Source organism: Portunus trituberculatus, chromosome 30, assembly GCF_017591435.1.
Source record: "Portunus trituberculatus isolate SZX2019 chromosome 30, ASM1759143v1, whole genome shotgun sequence".
NCBI classification, from domain to species: Eukaryota; Metazoa; Arthropoda; class Malacostraca; order Decapoda; family Portunidae; genus Portunus; species Portunus trituberculatus.
Genome location: NC_059284.1, coordinates 4,782,490 through 4,802,794, shown reverse-complemented (window position 1 = coordinate 4,802,794; position 20,305 = coordinate 4,782,490). Strand labels below are relative to the sequence as shown.

At 46.1% G+C, this 20,305-nt stretch overlaps 2 protein-coding genes across 3 annotated transcripts in view; both read right to left on the bottom strand.

Moving 5' to 3' along the window:
• Positions 1-831: 831 nt before the first annotated feature.
• LOC123510952 (paramyosin, long form-like) overlaps positions 832-20,305 on the bottom strand; it is a 56,319-nt gene continuing 36,845 nt past the window's right edge. For both annotated transcript variants that reach the window (XM_045266484.1, XM_045266482.1), the window contains exons 12-17: positions 9,347-9,542; positions 8,362-8,490; positions 7,649-7,813; positions 6,519-6,725; positions 4,500-4,700; positions 832-3,991 (exon numbers count right to left, since the gene is read on the bottom strand). In XM_045266484.1, coding sequence (XP_045122419.1) covers positions 3,794-3,991; positions 4,500-4,700; positions 6,519-6,725; positions 7,649-7,813; positions 8,362-8,490; positions 9,347-9,542 — 1,096 coding nt within the window. In that variant the 3' untranslated portion in view covers positions 832-3,793. The remainder of the gene's footprint in view (positions 3,992-4,499; positions 4,701-6,518; positions 6,726-7,648; positions 7,814-8,361; positions 8,491-9,346; positions 9,543-20,305) is intronic.
• Positions 16,162-18,898, bottom strand: LOC123510954. Its single transcript, XM_045266487.1, has one exon. The coding sequence runs from the start codon at positions 18,609-18,611 to the stop codon at positions 16,851-16,853; it is 1,761 nt and encodes a 586-aa protein (XP_045122422.1). The 5' UTR covers positions 18,612-18,898; the 3' UTR covers positions 16,162-16,850.

The following is a 20,305-nucleotide window of genomic DNA, read 5'->3' as shown; positions in this document are numbered from 1 at the left end:
TACTACTGCTACTACTATTACTACTACTACTACAACTACTGCTACTGCTATTACTACAACTAGTACTATTACTACTATTACTACTACTACTACCACTACAACTATTACTACTGCTACTACTACTACAACTATTACTACTGCTACAGCTACTACAACTATTACTACACCTACTACTACTACTACTACTACTACTACTACTACTACTATTACAACTACTACTACTACTATTACTGTATTACTAGTTAATGTTTTCTTTTCCTTTCCAAACCATTTAATCAAGAAATATATATACCAAAATAAAATAACTCTGTGCACAGTCATCCTTTCCTTCACCTTCCTAACTTCTCTCTGGTGCGTAATCTTAAACACTTCGCTCGCCGCTTCCACTTCCCTCAAAAGGCTCTGGTTGAAGTTACACTGATTTTCAAAGTTCTTTTATGGCTCTAGTGACAGATGAACAATTTTTCTACATTATTAACATTATTAACCCATTCAGTGCTATGACGCGTTTTCTTATTCATTCTGGTGATTATTTAGTGATTTTATACAGCATTATAAATTTATGTGAGGATTGAGATAGTGAAGACTCTGCCCATTAATCTTCTGACCTCCATAGACCCTTCCTCATGTAAACAAAATCGTCTAATCATACCTAAACTTATGTTAAAAATGCGTCCCAGTACTGAAAGAATTTAACTGGAGGAACACCCTTGGGAACCCCGCTAGTCACTTCTATGGCCTGTGAAAGTAGTGGTGAGGGAAGCAAGTGTCTCTGAAGGCGTGTCCAGCACCTACTCCTGCAGGATAGGAAGGGTAAGTAACACGCAATGGGACAACGTAGCCCTTTTATTCAAAGTGTATAATGTATGTGAGGATTCCTCTGAAGGACTGTCTGTCTGGACTGTGGCGTCACACAAGGGGCGCCACACCCACCACACTCGCCTCACCCAGGGAAGCATGGAACCTCCCGGGCCTCACCAGCTCCTCAGTCACCCCTTGGCAGCCGCACTGGAGGACGTGACAAGACTCTCCGTTGGGGTAAACACACACACACACTTGACTCTCCATGAACACACCTTGGCGCGATGCTGGATAGTAAACAAGTCAACACAACAGGTATTTCACTCCGCCAGGTATCGTTTCTCTACCCGGTACAATGTTACAGTGTTTTCTGTTCAAAGTACGAGAGTTTTGCAAAGGTACGACGGTCTTGCATGAGCAGCAATCTTCCAGTACAGCTGTCCGGGGTGGTGGAGGCCTCAGTTGGTGTCTGTGTGTAGAGGGGGTCACACACGCCCTCCCAGGGTTCCAAGGGCGGCGTGGGACCTCGAGAAGGCGTGGCAATGTTACAGGACTCCCGCGAGGTAAGGAATTGAAGGAGTGAGAAACAAAAGATAAAAGAAACCAAGAGTCAGGTTCAAAACTTTTAGGAAGAGACGGCAGAAGGAAACAGGAAGGAGGAAGATGAATTTAGTCTCTAATTGATGGCGCGGTGGCAATGCTGCGTCGGGGTTCACCAGTGCTTCGAGCTGAGGCTTCGAAAAGTGACTCAGTGACACGGTGACGCGGTGAAGCTGCTGCGAAGTGAAGCTGTTGAAGCAGCCAAAGTGAAACAAACGAATCACTTCATACAATCTAAGTCATTATGATCTAGCGTATTAATAAGGTGATTCTGTTACTGCTTCGGGATTCAGTGATACGTGAAGCGTGTCATTTGCCGCGTGTCAAGCCCCGGAAGGAATTGAGGGCAAGATAGTGTTTTCCCAGCCACGATGCCTGCAGAGATGGCCGAAAATCCCTGGCAGACCCTTCCCATAATGATCTTTAATGATGTAATAATAACTTGTGACCAATTATCTCAAGGTCACACCCCTCGTTGACTCCCCAGCCTAAGGGAGTGTGACCTTGACCTCGCCCCAGCTAAGGTCGGGAAGGGTCACAGGGAAGGTCACACGGCAGGCACCCCAGCCCTCAATCCTGTGCTCCTCCTGTGTCTGTCTGTCTGTCTGTGTGTCTGTAGTGTTCACTTGGTTCTCACTCATGCTTGTATTCCTTTCGTTTACGTTCAATTTACTTTCATTCATTTTTTTATTCATCTTGTTAGTTTGTTTTTTTCAGAATCATTCGTTCCTCTTTCTTTTATTCTGTTAGTTTTTTTCATCACTTTCCCTTTCATCATTAGTTTTCTTCTTTTTTTTCACCCTTCTCTCATTCTCTCACTCTTCATTCCCTTTAGTTATCATCAATGCCCTTTTTATCAACTACTGTCACGCTGAAAATGCTGACGTCACGCTGCAAGAAGGCGAGTATACTGAGACTAACACTATATTCTAAAGCACTCTTGGCTACACCTCTACACTCAAAGGGCTGTAGTTGGCCACACTGGTTTTTAAGAGTGCTTTTATGGTTCTTGTGGCAGATTAGTAACATTTCTACACTATTAATAGGAGAAACACTCTTGAGAACTTGGCTGATCATTTCTGTGGCCTTTCAAGATAGTGGTGAGAAAGCCAGGCGTTTCTGAATACTACTGGTGAGGTTGTGATGTCTTACTATTATCTACAGGACGGATAGTTAGTTGTGGGTGTTTTAGTGGTTAGTGGTTGTTAAGGAGACTGTTGCTGTTGTTCTTGTTACTGATGTTGTGAGTGTGTTTACTGGGAATCCAAGTTATTAGTGATGGAAAGGAAGTAAAGATAGAATTAAGAAGTAAGGTCTTTACAGCTTTGTACACACACACACACACACACACACACACACACACACAAAAGTATAGATCATGTTATGTGCACAGCCATGTATGTACGTATGTAAGGTAAATATTGTACTGGAGGAGACATGAGGCTAGACACACACACACACACACACACACACACACGCACACACGCACAAGGAAGCTACAAGTGCGCGGGCTGGCTACAGAATCACTAATAAGCCTGAGTGTACAACAAATGGTTTATTCCAATCTTCTACATGGAAATTCTCGAAAAGCAGATACACGACACAGCCAAAGGACACGCCCCTCTCTGCTCCCTACTGCCTACTGCCTTCTGCTGGCCGACCCTCCACTGCTTGAGCCCCGCTAGACAACGGAGACAAAGAAAACGGAGAAAGAAAACGTAAATAGGGGCGGAGGAACCTGTAGACGGCTAAATAATCTGGCGTTCGAGGAAAAAAAAAAGAAAAAAAATAGATAAAATAATAATAATAATAATAATAATAATAATTGTAATGTATCCTATCCAGATGGTGTGTCTGTGATAGCTTTTAATAGTGAATAAATTAACTTCATCATCATCATCATCATCATCGTCATCTTCAATATATTCTACTTCTTTATCATACCTTACTTAAAATTTCTTAGATTAGCGAATGACTGAGAAGGAGATAAGTAGTGTTTATATACGTGAAGTGTATATATAGGATCAATTTTGCCTTGCTTCGAATGACGAGAAAATACGAGGAGGAAGAAAAGAAGAAGGAAGAGGAGGAGGAGGAGGAAGAGGAGGAGGAAGAGCGGAGGAGTAGTCAAATGAAGACTCTATACAAAATAAGCGCAGTGCTGAGAAACGTCAATAAAGGAAGGAATAGATAAACGAAGAGAGCGAACCAAGAACGTACCCCTGAAAAAGAATTGAAGAGACGAGAAACAAAAGAGAAAACAGAGAAAAAGAAGCCAATCAACCCAGAGGCACTAAGAAGAACACCACGAAGAAGTAGACGAGGAAAAAGAACCAAGAGAAAGCAACATCACTGAAGATGAGAAAAGAAAACGGAGAGCGGGGCAGGACGCTTATTCCTGGGTGACGGTCTCCTTGACAATGACGGTCTCTCCGCCGGGCAAGGTGGTGGTCTGGCTGGTGACGAGAGTGCGGTGCTTGGCGCGGATCATGCACAGGTTGCTCTCAGCCACCTCGGCCCTCTCCTCGGCAGCCTCCAGCTCCCTCTGGAACCTGCGCACGCGGGTCAGGTTTGCAGAGGACACGGACTCCTGCGCAGCCACGGGGGAGAGAGAGAGAGAGATAATGAGTGAGTGGTTTTGGCCTGAATGGTGACTAAAGGCAGATTATAGAGAAAAGAGAGATAGATTGAGAGATAGATAGATCGGTGAGAGAGAGAGAGAGAGAGAGAGAGAGAGAGAGAGAGAGAGAGAGAGAGAGGTTTTGGTCTAAGCTGTGACCAAGACCAAGGAGATTGCAGATACTTTTTATGTTAGAAGGGAAAACTGGCCAAGAGCAACATAAAACGAAAAATAAAGAAAAAGGTCCACTTAGTTGCCAGTCCCCTTGCAAGTTAGTTATTGTTTTCCCACTTCGTTTTCTTTACTTGATAGGAAATAGTTTGGTGGTTGTGGTGTAGACTGTGTGCCCAAGGGATAGTACAGAGAATGGGGTTAATGGTTGTCTCTGGAAGCAGTGAGGGAGCAAACAGTGTCCCTGGCAGATAGTTATTGTCTCTAGAAACAGTGAGGGAGCAAACAGTGTCCCTGGCAGGCTCACCGACTCGTTGAGCTGCCTCTTGTACAGGTTGATCTTCTCGTAGGTCTTGTCGAGAGTCTCCTGCAGGATCTGGATGTTCTTGTGGTCCTCCTCGCACTGCAGCACCAGCTCCTTCACGTTCCTTTCCTTCTTCCTCAGGATCTTGATGGTCTCCTGGTGGCGGCGGCTCTCCTCGTCCAGGGTCACCTCCAGCTCGTGCACCTGTGGAAGGTTACCTGTTTGTTAACCTGGGCAAGGGTATGTGTTGTGTTGCTGTGTGTTACCTGGGCAAGGGTGTGTGTTGTGTTGCTCTGTGTTACCTGGGCAAGGGTGTGTGATGTGTTGCTGTGTGTTACCTGGGCAAGGGTGTGTGATGTGTTGCTGTGTGTTACCTGGGCAAGGGTGTGTGTTGTGTTGCTGTGTGTTACCTGGGCAAGGGTGTGTGTTGTGTTGCTGTGTTACCTGGGCAAGGGTGTGTGTTGTGTTGCTGTGTGTTACCTGGGCAAGGGTGTGTGTTGTGTTGCTGTGTTACCTGGGCAAGGGTGTGTGTTGTGTTGCTGTGTGTTACCTGGGCAAGGGTGTGTGATATGTTGCTGTGTGTTACCTGGGCAAGGGTATGTGTTGTGTTGCTGTGTGTTACCTGGGCAAGGGTGTGTGATGTGTTGCTGTGTGTTACCTGGGCAAGGGTGTGTGTTGTGTTGCTGTGTGTTACCTGGGCAAGGGTGTGTGATATGTTGCTGTGTGTTACCTGGGCAAGGGTGTGTGTTGTGTTGCTGTGTGTTACCTGGGCAAGGGTGTGTGTTGTGTTGCTGTGTGTTACCTTGGCAAGGGTGTGTGTTGTGTTGCTGTGTGTTACCTGGGCAAGGGTGTGTGTTGTGTTGCTGTGTGTTACCTGGGCAAGGGTGTGTGTTGTGTTGCTGTGTGTTACCTGGGCAAGGGTGTGTGTTGTGTTGCTGTGTTACCTGGGCAAGGGTGTGTGTTGTGTTGCTGTGTTACCTGGGCAAGGGTGTGTGTTGTGTTGCTGTGTTACCTGGGCAAGGGTGTGTGTTGTGTTGCTGTGTTACCTGGGCAAGGGTGTGTGTTGTGTTGCTGTGTTACCTGGGCAAGGGTGTGTGTTGTGTTGCTGTGTTACCTGGGCAAGGGTGTGTGTTGTTGCTGTGTGTTACCTGGGCAAGGGTGTGTGATGTGTTGCTGTGTGTTACCTGGGCAAGGGTGTGTGTTGTGTTGCTGTGTGTTACCTGGGCAAGGGTGTGTGTTGTGTTGCTGTGTGTTACCTGGGCAAGGGTGTGTGTTGTGTTGCTGTGTGTTACCTGGGCAAGGGTGTGTGTTGTGTTGCTGTGTTACCTGGGCAAGGGTGTGTTTTGTTACCTGGGTGGTTGTAACAAAAAAGGTTACACAAAATCGGTTTTTCACAGGAATTTATAGGCTAAAGGAGGAATTTTTGGGCCTTACCTATCTTAAAGCCCACCCGTTAGAGAACAGTTGCCCTGAGTGAGGAGGCCCTTCCTACACTCGGACCGTGGCCAGAATTGGAACCCGTGCGCTTGAGAAACCCTTAGACTCTAAAGCGCGCATGGTTCCAGTGTACCATGGTGGCATTATCTACTTATTTTTTTTATTGGTTTTATCGGGCAAGGCTGTGTGTTGTTGTCTTGCTGCATTACCACAAACCGTTAAAAACTACAAGCCGTATGCTCCAAGTACCACCTCATCCTCGACCTATCCTTTAAAGAATGCCCCAAAATATCGCCTACTCCTTGACTATCCTTTAATGAACCCTCCAAACACCACCTCCTCCTTGACTACCCCTTAAAGAATCCTCCGAACACCACTTCCTCCTTGACTACCCTTTAAAGAACCCCACAAGTACCACGCCTTCCTTGCTCTACCCTTTAAAGAACCCCACTAAATACCTCATCCTTGACCCCTAAAATACCACCTCCTCCTTGACGTACCCTTTAAAAAACCCTTTCCTACAAATATACCTCCTCCTTCATCCCCAAAGTACCACCTCCTCGACACCTGGTCCTGGACACGTACCCTGGCCTCGAGCTTGGACACCATCCTCTTGGTGCTGGCGAGAGCGTTGGCCTCGATGTTCTCGATGCGGATGTTGAGGTTCTTGACTTCCACCTCGAGGGACTTCTTGATGGACTCGATCTTGACGTAGCGTTCAGACTCTTCGTGGAGGAGTTCGATGGTGCGCTTCAGTTCAATGGTGGTCTTGCTGAGACGCTCCTCGCTCATCTGTGCAGGGAGAAGCAGAGGATTATGGGTTAGGATCCTCCATTGACCCTTTCTAATGTCAGTGAAATGGTCTAATCGTACACAAATCTCAAGGTAAAAGTGTGTCCCAGTATTGAAGAGGTTAAGATCTCCTGTATCCTAGGTCTGTGTCATGCTAGGATCCCTCATGTTCTTAGTTATGTGTTGGGATCTTCTGTGTCATTAAGATCCTCCATTGACCCTTTCTAATGTCAGTGAAATGGTCTAACCGTACACAAATCTCAAGGTAAAAGTGTGTCCCAGTACTGAAGCGGTTAAGATCTCGTGTGTCGTAGGTCTGTGTCATGCTAGGATGCCCTCACGTTCTTATCCCATATTATGTTTTAGAATCTTACTCTTCCTTGTCTCGTATCTTGTGTTATGATCTCACATATTCACTCCGTATCCTGAGGTCTATTTGGGGTCTAAATTATGATTAAGTTACCGAAAATGCGCTTGAAAAGTAAGATACATTCCACTAAATCCTATATTCTCAATTTTTAGCATCTTGTTAGTGTTATTTCCAAAAGATCACGGATTCTTAGTCTGGTTTTTCTACGTATTGGCAAGCTGACTTTCTTGTTAAACTGTCATCAGAATCACGGGAACACTATTGATAACTCCAATACCTCACACTAAAACTTGCTAGAAATACACTCGAGATAAGTCTGGGAAGCTTTAGAGAACATGATCTCGAGTGGAACTTATTCAATCGATGGGTCCCCTTCAAATAAACTTACGTAACCTCTCACAATGATTACCACAACGCCCCCTCTCTCTCTCTCTCTCTCTCTCTCTCTCTCTCTCTCTCTCATGGACTCTAGTCGATGCAAACTATTGACTCGTCCCTCTAGTCTCCTTACTGACGAAACATAGCATCACAGTATCTCTCTACGTGACCTTACCTTGAATTCCTTGCTAACTTCATCGTAGTCGCTAGCAATGACAGACAGCTCCTGCTCCAGCTTGCTCTTGGCGTTGCTGAGGTTCACGTTGATGGTGGTGAGGTCCTTCAGACGAGCTGAAGCCTCCTCGTACTGCATCTCAACGGCACGGCGACCACGGGTGGCCTGTGGGAGGAGAAAGGTGTGCATGACTCCAACATTGATCAACTCTCCTGACTGTCTGAATAAATGAGTGGGTGAGTGAGTGAGTGATTGACTGGTTGATGGAGTGGTTTGTGTCTGTTCGTCTCTTCCTCTCTTCCTTTCCTCTCCTTCGTTGTATCTTTCTCTCATTTCCTTTCTTTTGTCCTTCCTTGCCTACTTTCATTCCTCTTTTCACTAATCCTTCATTCCCCATTTGCTCCTTTTTTCTCCTTCCATTCATCCATACTTCCTATGTTTGTTTCTTCCTTACATTATTCCTCACTGTCTTCCATTTCTCCTTCCTTCCTTCACTCATTCCTTCCCATTTAATAACCAACACACTAACACACTAACAGACTGAGACACACCAAAACACACCACAGGACACCGAAGTCTTTCCAACGCATCACCACTTACCACCCACTCCCCCAGCTGTACTCACTGACTCACCATCCACCACCCACTTCCCCACGGTACTCACAGCCTCACGATCTACCACCCACTCTCTCCCTTCCCCACGTGGTACTTACAGCATCAAGGGCGCCACGGGCCTCCTCGTACTCAGCAGTAAGAGCCTGGATGCGACGCTGAGCCACGCCATACTGGTCCAGGGTGGTCTGCAGCTGCCTCTGAAGCTCGTCATAGTGGGCCTGGAGCTCCTGCAGAAGATAGCGACACTCTCCGTCAGGTTATGTTAGTTTTGGAGCTGTGTTAATGTCTTCAGTACCAGGACGTGTTTTCTTATTTATTCTGCTTACTATTTGGTGATTTTATACAGCTTCAGAAACTTACGTGGGGATTGAAATAGTGAAGACTCTGACCATTAATCTTCTGACCTCCACAGACTCTTCCCAATGTCAATAAAATCGTCTAATCACACTCAAAACTCAAGGTAGAAATGCGTCCCAGTACTGAAGGTGTTAAGTGGATGTGAGGTGCAGTGAAAATGTTTGCTAAGAGTCCATAGAAAGCAACATCCTTTCTCCATCAGGATTTGTAAGTTTGTTTAGATTTTTGTGAAGTGGATGCAAGGTGGATAGGAAATGTTTGCTTAAAGATCATAGGAAGCGACACCGTCCATTATGATTTGCAAGTTTAATTGTTGATATATTGTCTGTCTTGGGATAAGGATATGGGTGTGAGAACAAAACCCAAACAGCTGTAGAGAAATATTGAGTGAAACAAGCATATCAAACCGTACATGGAGGAAGATGGCCATAACAGCACACAATTCCTTGCATGAGATTGCCAAAGCGATACTGACTTCACTACACAAAGAATAGAAATCGTTCTTTAGCTGAGACACAGTAATAAGTAAACAGAAGAGCTATGAGAGAGCGAGCGAGCGAGAGAGCTGTAAAGAGAAGCAACAAGGGAACAGTACCTGGAGGGAGATGGCTTGCTAAGAATAGAAATCGTTCTCTAGCTGAATAATAAGTAAACAGAGCTGTGAGAGAGAGCGAGCGAGCGAGCGAGAGTAGTGTTGTAAAGAGAGAAGCAATAATGGAACAGTACCTGGAGGGAGATGGCCTGCTTCTTGACGGTCTTCTGGAGGTCAATGTTGGACTTGTTGGCAGTGTCCAGGCTCATCTCCAGCTCAGTGATGGCGACCTGCATCTTCTTCTTGATCTTGGTCACCTCGGACTTCAGGCGGGTCTCGGCCTCCACCACACGGGCGTTCAGGTTGTCCACCTCAATGGCCATCTGCTTGCTGCGTCAGGAGAGAAAAGGCTCGTCTTAACCCCTTCAGTACTGGGACACATTTCTATCATGAGTTTTGGTATTGATTAGACTGTTTTATTTACATTAAGAAGGGTCTATGGAGGTTAGAAGATAAATAGTCACAGTCTTCACTATTTTAATCCCCTTATGAGTTTTTGAAGCTGCATAAAATCACCATATAGTAAACGAAATAAGTACGAGAACGTGTCATGGTACTGACGATTTATTTATGTAACCCACCATTAATAACTTTATAGCGCCATTAACCCTTCAGTACTATGACGCGTTTCCATATGTGCTGTGATGGCGCTAGCAGTGACGTAACACGTGCTAACAACATCACTCGCCAGCATATTCCTGTAGACATCACTGGAAATATATTCGTGATTTTGGTAGTGAAAATATTAAACCTTGATGTGTTTTTTTTTTTTTCCCAGCGCCATGAGCATTGAAAGCCTCCATGTTGCTGCTTGTTGCGTGGTTGTTAATTGTTTGTAGTGAGTGTTGTGTTGTTAAACCCTTCAGTACCATGACGTGTTTTCTTATTCATTCTTCTATCTAAATTACCATTCTTTGCATCATAAACCCTTCAGTACCATGACGTGTTTCCATATTCACTCGTCTCTCTTGACCACCATTCTCTGCATCATAAGTCTCTCTCTTTCCAGGAAAACAAAATATATAAAAAAAAATCAACAAAAGTGACAAAAAAAAGAAAGAAAATAAAATGATAATAAAAGGGAGAAAAGAAAACAATGGCACAAAAGAAAAAGAAGAAAAAAGAACATAAATATAATCTTTTTTTCACATATTTTCCTTTATTTCTTCTCTTTTCTTAGTTTTCCCTCTTACATTTCCATCATTCTCCATTCATTTTATCATTTATTCATTATCTCCATGAGGGCAGTTGTTCATAACACACACACACACACACACACACACACACACACACACACACACACACACACACCCACGCTTTTCTATCTGCCTAGTGACGCAAGGAACGAGATTGAGGGGAAGGTGGGAAGGGGAGAAGGATGTTGGGGAGGCCAGGGGAGGAGGAGGGGAGTGCCAAGGGATGCCAAAGGGAGGATGGCACTTAGATAGGTTCACAGCAGACGCCAGTGAGGGGTGCCAACCTTGCCTTGTGATAAAAATAGTTCTCTCTCTCTCTCTCTCTCTCTCTCTCTCTCTCTCTCTCTCTCTCTCTCTCTCTCTCTTGATGCTTTTTTATTTAATGTCCTCGTTTTATTTTTATCTTAAATTCTCTTTTGCTTTCATTTTCTCATTTCTGCTTCTTAATCTTTGTCCTCCTCCTCCTCCTCCTCCTCCTCCTCCTCCTCCTCCTCCTCCTCCTCCTCCTTCTCTTTCTCTTCCTCTTCCTCCTCGTCTTTATTCTCTCCTACCTTCTTTTTCTTCTCTTCTTCGTCCTTCTACGCTTTTCCACACTTCTACTTATCAAATTGAGAGAGAGAGAGAGAGAGAGAGAGAGAGAGAGAGAGAGAGAGAGAGAGAGAGAGAGAGAGAGAGAGAGAGAGAGAGAGGAAAAATTGAGCCTGTCGACTTGAAAATGACTAGTGTGTTTGTGTGACGGTGACAGATTTTGTGGCAAAGTTACATGCGAAAGAAAGTGACGGAAATTGACAGCAGAGAGAGAGAGAGAGAGAGAGAGAGAGAGAGAGAGAGAGAGAGAGAGAACAGGAAGTGGTAGAGCAAGGAGTGTAATGTATTATTAGGAAGACGTGCCAAGGTCTCTCTCTCTCTCTCTCTCTCTCTCTCTCTCTCTCTCTCTCTCATTTGCTCTTTTAAAAACTCCAAATCAAACCTAACCATTTTTTTTATCAATTTTCTCAGCTTTCAATCCTGTTCTAAAAAATTCATCTTTATCTTCTATGGTTCCTCTTATTATCACTAACTCTATTATCTCTTTCTAGCATCATCTGTACTCATTCTCTAACTTTCAACACTCCCTTTCAAACATAAAAACCTCTGAGTGGGATCCGATTCTATCTAAAGTCCTTCAGAGGATCCGATTCTATCTATCTGGGATCCATATTCAGAAACGCTATTATCTCTCACCACGACTGTTTTCCAAGGCTGCACAGATGACTAGCGGGTTTTCAAGAGTGTTTCTCCAGTTAATAATGCAGAAATCTTGTTAATCTGCCTCTAGAAATGTAAAAACACCTTTAAAAACGCTCTTCTCTCTCACTACGACCATTTTTCAAGCCCACAGAGATGACTAGCGGGGTTTTCAAGAGTGTTTCTCTACTTAATAATGCAGAAATTTTGTCACTCTGCCTCTAGAACAATAAAAATACCTTAAAAACTCGTGTAAACTTAAACAAAGCCTTTTGAAATAGTGGAGGTGAAGCAAAGTGTTTGAGAATACGAGTTTAACCCCTTCAGTACCATGACACGTTTTCATATCCACTCTGGTTATCATTTGGTGACTTTATACAGCTTCAGAAACTGATTTGGGGGATTAAAATAGTGAAGACTGTGGCCATTAATCTCTTGCCCTCCATAGACTCTTCCTAATGTCAATAAAATCATCTAATCGTCCACAAAACTTAAGGTGAAGATGCGTCCCAGTACTGAAGGAGCTTAAGAGTGTCGAGTAGCGTTTCACTGTCTCATTCGCTCCCCAAATGTTTTCCTGTTCGTAATTTTTCTCTGTCGTTGTGTTGTAATATTATCCTCTCGTGTTTGGCAAGGAAGACAGGAGGGCGAAGAGGAAGTGTTTTTATGTACATTGTTGCTCGTGTTCAGGAGGAGGAGGAGGAGGAGGAGGAGGAGGAGGAGGAGGAGGAGGAGGAGGAGAGTATCAGGACAAGGAGGAAAACATGATACGAGAAAGTACAACTCTTTTTACTCTTTTTCTTTCTGTTTATTTTCTAGAAAAGGAGAAGGAGGAGGAGGAGGAGGAGGAGGAGGAGGAGGAGATCAGGACAAGAAGGAAAACATGATACCAGATAATACAACTTTTTTCCCCTTTTTCTTTCCGTTTATGTTCTAGAAAAGGAGAAGGAGGAGGAGGAGGAGGAGGAGGAGGAGGACGAAGAGAATGAGATAGAGCAGGGAAAGTATCAAGAGGAGACGCAAGTACAAAAAAATGAAGATGAGGAAAAGAAGAAGAGAAGAAGAAAAACAAAAGCACAAAAGGAGGAAAAATAAGGAGAAAGGAGAGAATCAGAGACAAAAAGAGAGAAAAAAAGAAGAGGAAGAAGACGAAGAAGAAAAATAAAAAAGGAGAAGAAAGAAGAAAAATTAAAATGAAGCATGAGAGAGAGAGAGAGAGAGAGAGAGAGAGAGAGAGAGAGAGAGAGAGAGAGATGCAAACGTAAGAGAGTGCCAGAAATACAACCAACTTTTCTTTCATTCTGTGTTTCTCTTTCAAGTTTTCTGTGTAAGAGGTTTGAAGAGACGTGGGTCCGTTCCGCCTCGTCCCACTCGCCCCCACTCATCCCCACTCGTCCTTACTCGTCCCTAATCGGCCCATTAACCCATCGAGGACACGAGGAAATAAGGAGGACAAAAGTAGAGATAATTATTGAAGGTAAAAAGGAAAATAAGAATAGATAAAAGACGTTTAATTTGGAAACAAGGACATGAAAGAAGAAGAATAGGAAGAGAAGTAAACGGGAGTAAAGATGGAATGTAAGATAAAGAAGAGAAAGAAAGTGAATGGATAAAAATACACAAAACTCTCTGTCCTCTTTTCTTCCATATTAGTTCACGAAGAAGAAGAAGGAAGGAAGAGGAAGAAGAAAAGAAGAAAGAAGGAAAATAGAGAAAGAGGACAATAAAGAGAGGAATAGAAAGAAGAGAAGATAATAAAGAACTAGTGGAGATTAGGAAAAACTTAAATAAACATGATTGAAAAGGAAAGAAGCAAAGCAGATGACAAGAAGAAGAAGAAGGAGAAAAAGAAGTGAAGAAGAAGAGGAAAAAAGGAAGAAAAACAAGAGAAGGAATGTAAAAGATTGAATGTCAAGAGTAAAGAAAAAACAAACAAAGGAATGAAAGAGAAATAAAGGAGAAGAATGTGAAAAATTCGAAACTATTAGAAGAAGAAGAAGAAGAAAGAAAGAAAGAAAGAAAAAGATGAAGAAAAAGAAAATGATAATAATAATAATAGTGATAATAATAATAATAATAATAAGAAGAAGAAGAACAAGAACAAGAACAAGAACAAGAAGAACAAGAACAAGAAGGAGAAGAAGAAGAAGAAGAAGAAGAAGAAGATGATGATGATGATGGAAGAAGAAGAAGAAGAAGAAGAAGAAGAAGAAGAAGGAGAAATAAGGACAATAAACAAGAAAAACACTCACAAAACACAAACAGATCAAGGAAAAGACAAAAGAAACATCGAACACAGACCACTGAAGCTTCAAATGAGCCACGAACCGAACCAGTGAATCTTGAATTGAAAACACGCAGCAAAACAGTCAGTCAGTCGCACTCCTGTCTTGGCATCCTCAGCTTACCCAACATTCCTCTTTGGCAGCCTCGACAGTGCCACTAAGTCTATTAAAGCACGTTTCGTAGGCGCTGATAGACGCGAGTGGCACTGTAAACAACTTTCACACACATACACACATACACACACACGTACATACACACACACACACACACACCTGGCGTTTCCTTAATTGCTCCCCTATCACAGGTAAAAGCCAATACTGTCACTTTTAATTAGTGTGACAGGTGCTCAAGGTTGTTAATTCTACCTGTTTTTTTTTTTCTACCTGGTTGCTTATCAAACGTGTGTGATTCCGCTGTTTTGGGGAAATTTTAGTAAATTCTTCCGTTTCTCTTATTCGTTTTCTTTTTTTTCTTTTTCATAGTCAAAATTAAGTTACTTTCTACCTGGTTGCTCATTAAACGTGTGTGATTCGGCTGTCTTTGGGAATTGTAGTAAGTTTTTAGTTTTTTCTTACTGTTTTTCTTCTTTTTTTAGCCCTGTGTGATTTTTCATAGTCAAAAATTAAGTTACTTTCTACCTGGTTGCTTACTTAATGTGTGTGATTCTGATGTGTTTGGAAATTGTAGTCTGTAGTTCTTGGGTGTCTCTTACTAACATTTTTCATCATTTTCTAGTCTTGTGTGATTCTTATTAAAAAATTATGTTCATAGTTTCCTGTACCAGTTTTCCTCTCTTGTTCGTTGTTAATAAGAGGAAGAAAAGATGGCAAGAATCACTAGCAACTTCATTTGTGAGTTTAAGAGACATTTACAAAGCCTTTACTTTACAAATATCACTATGTCCAACTGCTCCATTTTAACCCCTTCAGTACTGGGACACATTTTTACCTGAGATTTGTGTACGATTAGACCGTTTTATTAGGAAGGTTCTATGGAAGTCAGAAGATTAATGGCCAGTCTCCAATATTCTAATCCCCCACATACGTTTCTGAAGCTGTATAAAGTCACTAAAGAGTAAGCAGAATAAAGAAGATCAGTGGAGAGCTTATGCGTTTAGACTATCGGCTATATTCAGAAACGCCTCGCCCTCTCACCACGACAAATTTCCAAGGCCGCAGAGACAGCTAGCCGGGTTTTCAAGACAGTTCCTCCTTATGATAAACTAAAAATCTTGCCAGTCTATCACCAGAATCATAAAAACATTCCTGAAAACATGAGTATCTTCAACTGGAGCCTTTGCTAAGTAGTGATGGTGAGAGAGCAAAGCGTTTCAGAATACGGTAGAATATGATGGAGAGAATACATATTTATTAATTTACTTAAGACAGTGTTGCCATATACGATTAAAACCTTTTCAAATTCACTCGAGGTTTTTTAATATTGGTCTACTTATGAGAAAACCTTAGTAATGAGTTCAGAAGTTCAAATCACAGCAGATAAACCCTCTTGAATTAGTCTCTCTCTCTCTCTCTCTCTCTCTCTCTCTCTCTCTCTCTCTCTCTCTCTCTCTCTCTCTCTCTCTCTCTCTCTCTCTCTCTCTCTCTCTCTCTCTCTCTCTCTATCTATCTATCTATCTATCTATCTACCTCTCTATCTTACTAATGAGTTCAGAATTTCAAATCACAACAATTAGAACCCCTTTAATCTCTCTCTCTCTCTCTCTCTCTCTCTCTCTCTCTCTCTCTCTCTCTCTCTCTCTCTCTCTCTCTCTCTCTCTCTCACTCACTCTCTCTCTCTTTAAAATTCGTGAGTCAGCGTGCGTCACTTGGCAACCACATGCAGAGAAATATTTGCCATATATCGCCAACGTTAAATTTACACCGCCACTTGCATAGAACTGATGACAACTTATGGCAGTTAATTTGCTCCATGAATTCACGCTCCAAATATAGAGACAGGTGTGCGTGTGTGTGTGTGTGTGTGTGTGTGTGTGTGTGTGTGTGTGTGTATGTGTTAATTTTAGGTATTTGAGTAAGGAGCATATTTTGTGATGAAGCATGGCTGGTGAGAGAGAGAGAGAGAGAGAGAGAGAGAGAGAGAGAGAGAGAGAGAGAGAGAGAGAGAGCCAGCCAGCCACCCGAAATCTACACTTAAGATATATTTTTAACTCATCCACCTCCTCCTCTCTTCTCCTCCTCCTCTTCATCATCTTCGTTGGGTCGTCTGAGTCATACAAGTTCTTCCTTATTCGTTCACGTTTATTGAGTTTCCTACACGTATTGCTCAGGAATGAAAACAACATGAGCACAAAATAATCCTGATGACAAGACACAAACACGCACCAGACGGGGCGCAGTGTTTTGGGGTATTTTGAAGGGAGAGTCAGAGAGAGGCAATGCTGAAACAAACGACAGCTGGAGTGATGGAAATAGTGAGTTATAATTGGGGTAGTAGTAGTAGTAGTAGTAGTAGTAGTGATAGAGTAGTGGTACATGTTGACACAAATAGTAATGGTACTCGAGGCATTGTTATGACGTCATCAAGTATCGTCGTTGAGTAGAAGCTCTAAGAATCAAACGTTGAAGTGTCGTGTCGTGTGGCGCGGCAACGTTCGTCTCTTCTCGTCGCCCAACACGAGTCGTTTCGGTGAGTGACGCACGTTCTATCCTCGGTCGCCTTCCGCCCTCCTTCCTGGTCGTTCTCCTCAATTTCGTCTCCTTTTTTGCCGTGAGCGTGGGTCTTGTCTTCTCCGAGCTGAGCGAGGCGTGGGAAGGGCGCGTGTGGTGGCGTGGTGCTAAAACAGGAACCTCCTGTGTGTGTGTGTGTGTGTGTGTGTGTGTGTGGCGGAGCAGTGTGATGGCGGGGGCAGTATGTGGCGAGGGGCGTCATGCGGGATGTCCGCCGCTGCGGGATGGAGTCAGTCATTGGCTCAGTATCCTAGGAGACTGTTGCGGGCCAGGGCGCGGGAGGCGGCGCCGCGCACCATCCTGCTGGGGGACGCCTGGCGCTGCAGGAAGCTCTTGGGGGAGTTGTCGGTGCGCTCGATGGGCGTGGTGTTGAAGGGCCCCATATACGGCAGGTCCAGCTCGTCGTCCACCTCGTAGCGCCGCTGGAAGGAGCCCTTGGAGGCGAGGGACTTGGCCATGTGGTCGATGTTCTGCTCGGTGCGGGAGCGCGGCCCCAGCAGCTCCATGTCGCCGGTGTCTGGGTAGCGCCTTGTCAGGTTAACGAAGCGGGCGCGGTCCCTGATGCGGCGCTGCTCGCTGGTAGGATCGGCAAACTCGCCGGCGCGCTTCAGAACGCGGGCATTCACGTCAGAGATCACATTGTCCTTCACCAGGGACTGGCGTGGCTTGCAGTCAAGGTAGTCGACAGCTGACAGCAGCACCGGGGGCTGGGTGGGCGGGGCGCGACTTGGCAAGCCGTAGGCGCTGCCTGCCAAGAGTGCCGAGCCGGGAGTTGTCATGTTCCTGCGGGCGGCGATCTGGGCACGGAGCATGTCGATTTCGTGTTCGCTCGACACGTCCCTCATGCGCTCTGCCTTCTGCAAGTTGCTCATATCCTCGATGCGGTGGTTGAGCGCCAACATCTCCTTGTCCATGGCGCCGCCGCGCAGCGTGTCGCGCACGGTGTTGCGCGCGCTGTTGTGCGCAGTCAGCTCGTTGACGTAGTCCATCATGTCACGCAGCTCCTCGGCGCGGCGGATCTTGTTTTTGGCCCCCATGTCGAGGTCGTTGAGGTCCAGGTGGTGCTGCGGCGGCGGCGGCTCGGGACGCGACCCGATGCGTCCCATTAGCGAGTTGATTTCGTTGAGCGTGTTGTCGAACCTGTCGTCCATCTCGGCCAGCTTGGAGCGGCGCGCGGCCGTCACGTACTCGTGCTCCATCCTGCTCTGGACCAGCGACAGCAGCGCACTGGCAAACCCACTCGCGAGATCTTCCAAGAAGCGGCCTGTTGGCGCGAGGGCGGGGTTCGGGTAGTCCAAGGTCTGGCCGGGCGGGTAAAACAGACCTCCGCCAGGGCTTGGCGAGCGGTAACTGCGGTGCACGTCACCCTCCACCGTCTTTTTGTGCGCCTCGCGGTAGTCAGACACGTTGGAGTTCTTGAGCAGCTGCATCCACTTGCGCGTCATGGAATGGTTGGTGTGCGTGCGGCGCAGCACGCTGCCCACGCCCACCGCGTCGTTCTGGCGGATCTGGGTGCGGATCTTCTCGCCCTTCATGATGTACTGGTCGATGTCGTGGTTGTCATACCACCGGAAGGGGCGGTCGGCGTCGTACTCCTTGAGGCAGCGCTCCTCCAGCAGCGGCAGGTGGATGTCGTCCTTGTTGACGCGGTGGCCGGCGTCCTTGGCGTCCAGGTAGTCGATCATGGACTGGTAGCTGTTCACGCCGAACCCAAAGTTGCTGGCGTACACAAAGGTGGGCGGCTTCTTCCAGAAGGAGCCGTGCCGCTTCTTCTTGTGCTCCGTCACCTCCAGCTCCTCCAGCTGGTCAGAAATGTCCTCCTCCTGCTCAGGGTTATGGGCCGCTTGTTGCACCACTTGTAATTCAGGTTCTGCTTCCGGTTCCGGTTCCGGTTCCGGTTCCGGCTCCGGTTCCGGCTCATAGTGGCGCATGTCCATCGTGGCCGGGAACTCCTCCGTGTCGTCCACCTCATAGTCCACCTCGTAGTCACCCTCGTCCTCCATGGCGGCGCGGCCTGAGCTGTTACTTAACACGCGGCTGGCGGTGAGCGGCGGGCGGCCCGCGGGCACTTGTTACAGTGGCGGCGCCTTAGAGGCACCAGCAGCACCACAAGCGCGGCACACGAGCACCACAGCAGATCCTCAGCGGAGGAAACAGCAGCAGCGGCAACAGCAGCAGTAGCGGTGGCAGCAGCAGCAAGGCGAGGAGCAAGTGAATGACGCCCACGTCCGGCCTCCGACCCGCGGAGCGGCCTGCACTGGTGTGACCCGCGGCGGTCACTGCGGGGGTCGTGCGTCCCTCTTGGCAGGCCGCGGCATAACCGCCATGACGGCCCCAGACCCCCACATGCCAGCACTTCCCCCCCTCCCCCTTTGTGTATTCTAAGCGGAAGAGTCGGGTATTACCCGGGGAATCTGACACCTGCCAGCCCTGCCTGGGGGAGGCGACCCCGCCACGCCCACACACCACCAATACACTCAACCGTAATTCCGCCCGTGAAAAAACAGGGGAAAGAATCAACAACAATGACGAAAAAAGAAAAACTTGGCCGCAGCTCGTTAGTGAGCCTCCCTTGCCCTCCCCCCGGTCATCCCCTTCCCTCCCCTGCCCTTCCCTGCCCTGCCCTGCCCTGCCTTGCCCTGCCTCCCCCTCCAGCCGTGCCACTCCACCATTAAGCACAGTGACGTCCTAACCTTCCCTCACCCGAGCCTTGACTCTTCCTGCCGGCGATCACAACACTTCCTCTTCCCTTCCTCCTCCCCTCCCCTCTTCTCCCCTCCTCTCTCCTCCCCCTCTCTCTTCTCCTCTCCTCTTCTCTCCTCTGTACTTCCACTCTGTTTTCATAACACTGCCCTTTTCCCCTCACTGTGTGCCATCCCTCCCTCATTCGTCCATCCATTCCTCCCCTTGCTTCCCTCTTTCCTTGCCTCACCTTCATGCTACCCATACCCTCCCTTCATCCCTCTCCCTTCTCCCTCCCTCCCTGCCAATCGTTCCCATCCCCCTCCCTCCCCATGAGTCTCTGACGAAAACGAAAGAGGAATTGCGTCACGGGTCAGAATTCTAGGTTACGTTATAGACTGACGCCCTAACGTACCAATCTTTCGTTACCTGTTGGCGGAATGTAATTGGCAACACCTGTATCGATATCACCTGAGGCTCTTGAGGTGTTGAGATGTTTGTGAGTGTTCTAATAGTGTTTGTTATGGTGTTTGTGTGTCTGTGTGTGTGTGGGGGGGGGGGTTTGTTTCTGCTGTTTGTTTCTTTTTTATTTAATATTTTGAGTTTTTGTGTTTATTTACATTTTCTTTTATTGATCTGTTTATATATTTTCTTTATAGAACAAATATTATTGGAAATTTTGCTTTTTACTCATTTTTCATTAGAATTGACGACTACTAGTGCTACTACTACTACTATTACTACCACTACTATTACTACTACTGCTACTACTACTACTACTACTACTACTACTACTACTACTACTACTGCTGCTACTGCTACTACTGCCACTGCACTGCACTGCTGCTACTGCACTGCTGCTACTGCTGCTGCTACTGCACTACTGCTGCTGCTGCTGCTGCTGCACTGCTGCTACTGCTGCTGCTGCTGCTGCTGCTGCTGCCACCACCACTGCTGCTGCTGCTGCTACTGCACTGCACTGCTACTGCCACTGCTGCTGCTACTGCTGCTGCTA

Bases quoted from the DNA above. Each gene is read 5' to 3' on its own strand.
- LOC123510954 (XM_045266487.1), bottom strand. From the start codon at position 18,611: ATGGAGGACGAGGGTGACTACGAGGTGGACTATGAGGTGGACGACACG.